Consider the following 8762-nt stretch of genomic DNA (forward strand, 5'->3'; position numbering starts at 1 on the left):
TAAGCCAAGTTAAAGTAAATTTTAAAATATAAATTGATTTGAATAACCAAGTTACAAATTTTCAGGAAAAATAAAACTTATATAATTCAAAAGTTGAGTTATTATTTTTTTAATTCTTTTAACTATACTTAAAGATTTTTCTCATCAAAAAGTAAATGACTAGTTTTAGAATAGTATAATAATAATCAATATTATTTTATTATTTTTTTGTTTAGACAATTTGAGTAATTACTAAGATAATAATATTTTTATTTCTGCATTGGAATAATAGTATTAGTAATAATGTTAATACGTAATAAAATTAAAATAATCTAAAATTAATGCAAAAATATATATAATTCATAATATAAACAAATAACTAGTAGTTTTAGCAATATAACTAAATTATTTTTTATCTAGTTACTACAAACTTTATTGTATACTATTATAGTGTCAGTTTGTCATTATATTAATATTAAGTTAAGTAAATTATAAACCATAAACCTAGGTTAGGTCCTAGATCTAGGTACCTAAGTTGAATGACTCGTGTAAAAATTAAAACCACAATGATTGATCAAAGGTTTTAGTTATATTTATGAAAATGCCAAAGTAATTTTATACATTTTTATGTCGAGAAAATGGAAATTAGTAAATAAGGTATTTCTGTTGGGGATTTCTAAACAAATTGTATCAACGATTATAATAATTTTACCTTCATTATTTTATGCTTCACTCTAATGATGTCAAAAATCTGGATTTTTGGATATCTGAATAACCGAATAAATCAAATTTTCCAAAGATATAAAATACACGTCATATTTTACCGACTTAAATACACAATCTATAATTTATAAATCAAATAACAAATATTTAAATTTTTAATTAGTAGGTAAGCAATATGTTAAAATTATTCGGATATTAGTAACACTGACACTACTAATTTACTCCCAGCTATATGGGGTCGGCCATCTTTGTCTTACATCTCTATGAAACTCTATTCTCAAGATCTTATTTACTCGTGTTACTAGTTTGATGTCTATTTTTTCTCTATTGATCTTCTATTTTATTTTAAATTTATTTCCATAGCCTCTCTCGTAGCAACCTAATCACCTTTTATTTATTAATATATACTTTTAGTTTTGAGCACGGTCTTAGAAGATTTGAGTATCCATTAAAGTAATATGATAACAAATTAAAAGTTTTAAAAGTATTTAAATATTAGAATTTTCTCAAAATCGAATGTCAATTATAATTTATAACAATTAATTATTTTTTATTTTCTGATTTCTCCATAGAGGGGCGATGGCATAGATCTCAGTGGCGGCGGGATATAGGATTATTTGAAGCAATTGCTTCATGTTTGAAAGCTCTTTGGCCACTGCTACTTATTAAGGGTGGTGGTAAAAATATTTAAAATATACAATATGCTTCAAAGCCTCCACAATTTCGCGCCGCCACTGATAGATCTTGATATGGTTTATGATTTTCTCTAAGATTTATTATCATATTTCGTCTTATCATAGTACTATAAATATACTGTGATAGGATATAGTTGTAATCGAATCGACGGTCACGTTGTGTGATTAAAAGTTAAGTTTTTTAAATAATATAAAAAACTCGTTGATATGTATTGCGTTATAAATGTTATAAATGTTATAATATAAATTTAGAAATTACAATGTGGAGTGTTATAAATCGACGTGTATTCTTCAGGAAACTCGAACAACAACTCATTGTTCGTTGCGCATTTTCAAACGATTCATACGGACTAGATAAAGTAAAAACAAAACCCGTTCCGGATATAGTGAGAAAACCACCGCGCTTACCATTTCTGAAATCAATATATGCCGGTCAGTATGATATCGAAGTCCTTACTTATCCAGAAACACTTAATTTGGAGAGGTACAAGGACTTGGAATCCCGTGTGCAACAAGTTCAACACAATTGTTCAAAAATCGATACTGTCCGGCAACTAGGACTATTTGGCATGAGTGCTCCATACCCATGTTCAGGTCTCAACCTATCAGACACTGAAGTTGCTCGTGTATTTGAGTACTTTGATTCCAATACATTCAAATCTGTGTTTGATCACACGCTCTGTGTTGATATTATTAAAACTTTTGGTACACCTAATCAAAAATCTAAATATTTACCATTGCTCGCATCGGGTGCTGTATGTACGTTGCACATCGATACTGTAATAGGTACACTACTACCCAATGAAAGTTGGGAACTTACTGGTTCCGTAAAACAGTCTACAGATGTTTTCTTGTTATTTGTTATTAAAAATAAAGCGTACATAGTAGAAAAGGATAAAACTTTTGCCAATGGAGAAAATTTAGAGTTGAGACAGGTAATCGTTACTCCAGATGATGTAATAGAGAATGTTGATTTAACAAAAATAATGCACAAAGGTAAATTATACGCATGTTCTTCATTGGCTACGTCGTTGAAGAGAGTTGTTCAATCAACCATTCAAAATATAATACCCAAAACTAGGTTAAATCTAAAATTAAGAGAATTTGATTCTGTTCTTGAGATATTAGCAAAATCGTTAATGAACATATACACACTTGAAAGTATGATATATCTAACCACGTGGATGACTGATGGATTTGATAATCCAGATATCGGCTTGGAGTCAGCTTCCGTACAACTATTTGCTCGACAAACAGTTAACAATGTATTGTTAGATTTAAAAATGGTTAATGGAAGAAATTCAGTAAGTGATCAATTTTTATCTTTGTGCAATGAGGTGGAGAATTTAGTTGAGAGTTTGGAAGGAAGTATAAAACTAGCTAATTTTATTAGTAGTCAAGGTATAGAGTTTTTTAATAAATCTGATTATGAAGAAAATGTTTCATTCTTAACTACAGCTTATAGAAATCTAATGATGAAAAGAAATGAGCCGAGTTTAAAATATGGTTTTAAACAATATCTACATCCTGCACTCCAGGTATGTAATATTATTGGTCTATTAAACTAGTCTACAGTATTTGTTACTGAACTAATCATACTTAATGATATTTTTTCCATTTCAGTATGCTGCAAATTTTCTTGAGTATGATGTATTGAAATTTCAATTTATAATTGACCAATCTCATGCTGCTGGTCAACTGAATACTGATAATCAAATGCTTATGGAAAGGTTATCGACAGTAATCGTATATATTTATGCCATGACAGCAGTGCTTGGTAGAGCATCTAGATCATATTGTACTGGAATCCGGTTTTGTGATTATGAAGTGATTATAATAGTCTTTTTACAATATTTTTTGAATTAAAAAAATTTTAGTGTAACAACTATTATTATTATTCCTAGATGAATACTGCAGAAACAGTGGTTAGAGAATCATCTGCTCTGCTTAAACCAATCTTAGAAGAATTGATGAGTGGTAAATATATTGCAATAGATTCAGTCTATGAATCATTTGCTGACCAATTATTAGTTAATAATATAAATCGAGAAAAAGTAGAAACGTAAGATGTATAGTTTATACTTTATTACATTTTTATTTTTGTCTAATAAATTGTATTATACAGATGTATGTTTTAAATTCATTTGTATATAGTTTAAATAAAAACATTCTTAATTTGAACTATTTAATTAGTAATTACATATTAAGCGTAGCTATTTATAACATATTTTGAAAAATGTTTTTTACAAAAATTTTCAGTATAAACATTAGATATTAATTATTGACATATAAACAGTTTTAAAATTGTTTTCAATGAAAAATATAAGTATATATATTGTAATATATTATACATAAAATCTTTTATTTTAATAAACATTGTTATTTTTGAGTTACATAAAAATATTTTGTACTATTCAATTACATTATTGTACTTTTATAATATCATAAAAGTCATAGCAATGGTAATTTTTTCGGATTAGTCTGTACAATTAACAGTATATTATATGAACTAATGACAATCCATGTATAAAAATACTAATATGCATAAAATTATGATTTGAGCATTAAAGAACAAAATAATGAATTTTTAAAAAAAATTCAAAGAAAATTTTGAATAGAAAGTTAAAAAATTAAAATTAAATTAAAGATACCTTTATGATCAATTTTTCATTTCAATCATCAAAATTAATGATTTATAAGTTTTTAAAATGCATTTAGTGAACAAATAAAGTATTAGAGTCACAATTACTGTATAAATTATTGAGCTATTATCTATGTTAATAAAAAAGAAAAGAAAAAATAGCTTAATTAATTGTTTAATTTTTGTTTTTTTTATTACTATTATTATTATTATTGGCGGCAAAGATCAACAGTAACTGACATAGGCATGCATTTAATCTTGATTATCTCAAGTATTATTTGAAGATTATTGTTCAATTTTATTATTTAATAACACATTATGTAATATAATGTCAGCGAAAAGCATAAGTAACGTGTATTATCCTCTATTGTAGGTATGCACATTGAATAAATGTCATTGCAATAGTATTCATATATTGTTTACTAATAATTTATAGAGAAAAATAAAATAACTATTAATCATGAAATATACACATATATATATATATATACATGTATAAATGCATAATTTTCAGATTTATAACATTTGTAATAAGTCGTGGTTCGAAATTTATGAATTTTCCAAAAAAGTGAAAAACATGAATAATTCCTATACTAGGCTAGTTAAAGTAGCAACCTTTGCCACCGAAGCACAGGGTGTGACCATTTAATTATGCGACTAGATTTGTTATCAAAAGTTGAATTTGGTCTCCTTATTTTAGTCTTCATGTCGCAAATATTTTTACTATTAACATAATTATAGTATAGAGAATAAAAATTGTCTGTTGTCAAATATAATAGCAATTAATTTTTTTTGATCAACAGGGATTTTCAATCTGAGTAGTATAAAGCGTTACCGGCATACAAAATTTTTAAATTTTGTATTAAATGACATAATGATTATATTTTTATCAAAGTTATTTATTTGTACTGCACAGTAGGTTATTATAAAATGTAAATACATTCACAATTCAAAATACCCGCGCTTTTTTTTTTTCAATATTTTGCGAAGCCATTATAAAAATAAACCACCGGGAGCGTTCACATCAATGACCAATTTTCATTCTCCCAATTTATTTTGTATTTTGTAACATCATTATTTTTCAATTGAATTTGAATATCCAGTTTTATTAAAACTTGAACTCAAATATAGAACTAAATCTTTCTTATGTATTTTTAATAATTTGAAATTGCAGTAAAAAAAAAAAAAAAACATGTAGGTACCTATGAGTTATTTTATTAAAATGTTAAGCTTTTTCCGTATTTACCTAACATTTTTTATTAACGAATGAGATGATTACTTGTCTGTACCTATACTAATTACTAGGCGATGTCGGTGATGAATGTGCCTTGTCATTGAGTATAAGTTACTGTAAGTTGTAACGTGTATGTTTTAAAATATTCGAATTCAACGAAAAATCATGCACACGAAAACCAATTAGATATAAGCGAAGACGGTATGTCACTATGTCAGTCTATAATACCAAGTACATTTTATGATTTATTTACGTATCAAATAATTTTTATACTATTAGTATACGATAGTTTGAATTAATTTCTGCCAATAAACGTAACATTTAAAAATATCTTTGTGTTAAATGTAATAGTATAGTAATTACGTTAAAAATGTTGGCATAAATCTAGTTTAGTGCTCACGCAAATTTTTTTAATTTTTTTTCAGGAACCTATGTATTTCAATGAGTTTATAACGATGGTGCAAAAATAAATTGGCGCAAATAATTAGTAAGCCTTGCGAAAATCACGATTTTTGGTGTTTTGCGCATGCGTACAATGCTATATTTTACCGTTCTTATAATGTATTTTTCAATTATTTTTTTTTGAAACCTAGTGAAATCAATGTTAATCAGTAATCACTTATAATTTTTTTATTTCATGATGCAATACCTCTACTTATAGTGGTTTTACATAATAAGTCGAGAGATGTTTTTGATTTTAATTGTTCGAGTGAAGGAGTGATCTCGCCGGGTGTACGTGTACCTACGATAATATATGTTTTTAATAATTTTGTTTTAACTAACCGAGACTCACCCATGGTAGTTTTACATAGCAAGTCGAGGTAAATTTATTTTTGATTTTAATTGTCTATACGAACGCAGCGAGTAAATGACTACGTCAGGTGTATGTGAAAATACTACTAATTCAAATTTGCTATGATGGTTTAGCCAAATTTTGATTTCCTCGTCGTTTTCAGCCTACTTATCAGTATAGGTAAGTTAAAACAAATAAAAATTTCAAAAGAGGGTGTTCAGTAAAACAGAAAATTTATAGAGCGTAGTACGAATGCGTAAACCACCGAGTATTACTAACTTTATACAATAACTTAAAAACTATTGATTTCCGATAGTTTATTTTTGCACTTTCATTTTTAAAACATTGATTTACCAAATATTAATAAAAAAAAAAAATTGAAAATTCATTAAAAGCACGGTAAAATAGAGAGTTGTACGCATGCGCAAAACACCAAAAATCGTGATATTTGTTTTAACTAATGATTTACGTCAATTTATTTTTACTCTATTGTTCTAAATTTGTTGAAATACATAGGTTCCGTAGTAAAAATTGAAAAATCGCTTGGGCGCTGAACTAGATATTTTGTTCTAAAATTTTAAGTAAGTACACCCACGAATAATATTTTTAAATTAAAACAAAATAATAAAATTGTTATACTTCATTTAAATTTATACTACATCTAAATTTTAACTAAAAATTTCCATGAAAATAATTGTGTTAATATATTTTTAAGTTATTTGGTAATAGTATGAACTAGTTGTGAGTAATCTTGTTTTAAATTAAAAATTTTTAGTTATAAAAATTAAATAATTTATGTATTTTTAACAACAAATTAATTGGCAAGTTTTTGTGATCTTGACTAATGTTGTTAAAATTTAAACTACAATAATACTTATAAAATTATAAAAAAAAATATATTCATTTTAAAAATATTTTAAACAGCTATAATAACAACTTATGAGGAACATTGTTTTAAATTTTCAAAATGTATCGATTCGTTGATTTTAAAAATAATCGACATTTAAAGAAAAAAAAGTCGAAAATGTCATATGTCTATGTATAGCTCAAAAATATTTAAAAAAATTGTTGATCCATAGAAAGTGCTATTATTAATACATTTGGAGTGAACATTTTAAGAATTGATTTTTAAGTAAAATCGATTTCGTCAAATTCTGATTTAGTGTAAAATTATTTTCATTTTTTCCGCTTATTTTGAATAATACTACACAAATTTAACTTTTATCTCTCAAATTATGAACTAGATACAATTTGCTACTAAAAAATATCTCTAGAATTGAAAATTGAAACATTTTTACTGCCTTAAAAAGAAATGACAAAAGTAACACACATTATTGTAAAGTCAATACATTCTTCGCTTTTTTTAAAATCTACATATTGGATATATATTAATTCTTATCAAAATCTAAAAATAATAAATAATAAATTTAAAATAAGTATCTATAAATAACGTAAAATTAGTCTAAATATTTGTATAACATTTCATTGTTTATTGATTATAGAAAATGATAATTTAAACTAGTGGCGTGTCTAGCACAAAATAATTAGGTAGGCCCGTTTTATTTTGTAATGTGTTTATATATAACTGTTAGAAAGATTTGTCCTAACATATGGGATATGAGTAGTGAATTTTTGGGTTTCCAATTTTAGCTGTTATCTTTTTTGTAACATGATTTATTTTTGTATTTTAAGAATATTAAAAAAGCAAAAATATTTTAACAGTATTAATTCAATATCAAGAATAACATAACTTCAGGTTTAATTCTTTATAGACTTTTAAGAGTAAACAACTTCAAATTAACAAAATTATAAAATGAAAATAAAAAATAATATTAATTTATAAAATAAAGGACATTTGTTTATTTTTTGTTTTTGCTAATTCATCAATCACAATACTTGGATCATTTATCAATGGACTACTTAAATCTCAGTTATCAATTGCTCGGTATTCGGTACAAAGACATAAAAAACACTAGCTTACCTAGTTGGTTGAAGTAAAAAAACATTTTTAAATTAAACAAATAATTTGGTGCAATCATAAAAATTGTGTGAACTATGTTTTCTGGCTCGGGAATTTTTTCTAAAGAACTATTGGGATTAAATAAAATTAATGGTTAGAGCTTGGCGAAATATGTAACGAGGTCTTTGATGATTGTTTCGTATAGAATGACATTAAATGGCAGTAAGGTAATTATATTTTTGTATTTGATTTATTATGTCAATACATGATGACTACTAATACTGGAGCATATAAAAATAAAATATATTGTAATTGTTATGTATTAAAAACCTGTGAAAGGTAATTTGAGTGCTGCTGAAGTAAAACTTGCAACCGACTTAGATTAAGTTAGCGAACTGATGAATTCAAGTCTTTTTCCTTTGGTGCTAAAATAATACCTACATTATAAAATGTTTATAATTTTAATTATGTAAGTTATAGGTATTCTTTAATATCGGCTAAGTGGTTAGTATGTATAGTCAAGTCTTAATATTTGTTTATAAAAAATGTTATTTTCATTTTTAAATGTTTTCAGCGTGGCCGCAAAAAGGGTCAGAGAATGTTGTTTTGTATTGTTGTTAATAAATTCGAATTTCAATAGAATATTTTCAACAAATATTGTATTATTTGTTTATATTGTATTTTAACAACAACAACAAAAAATAATCATTTGTTAAAATATACATACATTTTCAGTA

At 25.6% G+C, this 8762-nt stretch overlaps 1 protein-coding gene across 1 annotated transcript; it reads left to right on the plus strand.

Annotated features, from left to right (window-relative positions):
• Positions 1 to 1657: 1657 nt before the first annotated feature.
• LOC112603345 (very long-chain specific acyl-CoA dehydrogenase, mitochondrial-like) lies at positions 1658 to 3519 on the plus strand. Its single transcript, XM_025351870.1, has 3 exons — positions 1658 to 2935; positions 3021 to 3224; positions 3302 to 3519. Exons 1-3 carry the CDS (start codon positions 1658 to 1660, stop codon positions 3461 to 3463), a joined length of 1644 nt encoding a protein of 547 aa, XP_025207655.1. The 3' UTR covers positions 3464 to 3519.
• The last annotated feature ends 5243 nt before the right edge of the window (positions 3520 to 8762 follow it).

Source organism: Melanaphis sacchari, unplaced genomic scaffold (assembly GCF_002803265.2).
Source record: "Melanaphis sacchari strain LSU unplaced genomic scaffold, SCAv2.0 Contig106_pilon_pilon, whole genome shotgun sequence".
Classification (NCBI taxonomy): Eukaryota; Metazoa; Arthropoda; class Insecta; order Hemiptera; family Aphididae; genus Melanaphis; species Melanaphis sacchari.

Coding starts and splice junctions, on each gene's coding strand:
- LOC112603345 (XM_025351870.1), top strand. CDS start 1,658: ATGTGGAGTGTTATAAATCGACGTGTATTCTTCAGGAAACTCGAACAA. Junction 2,936..3,020: donor ATCTACATCCTGCACTCCAG/GTATGTAATATT, acceptor TTTCCATTTCAG/TATGCTGCAAATTTTCTTGA. Junction 3,225..3,301: donor TCCGGTTTTGTGATTATGAA/GTGATTATAATA, acceptor TATTATTCCTAG/ATGAATACTGCAGAAACAGT.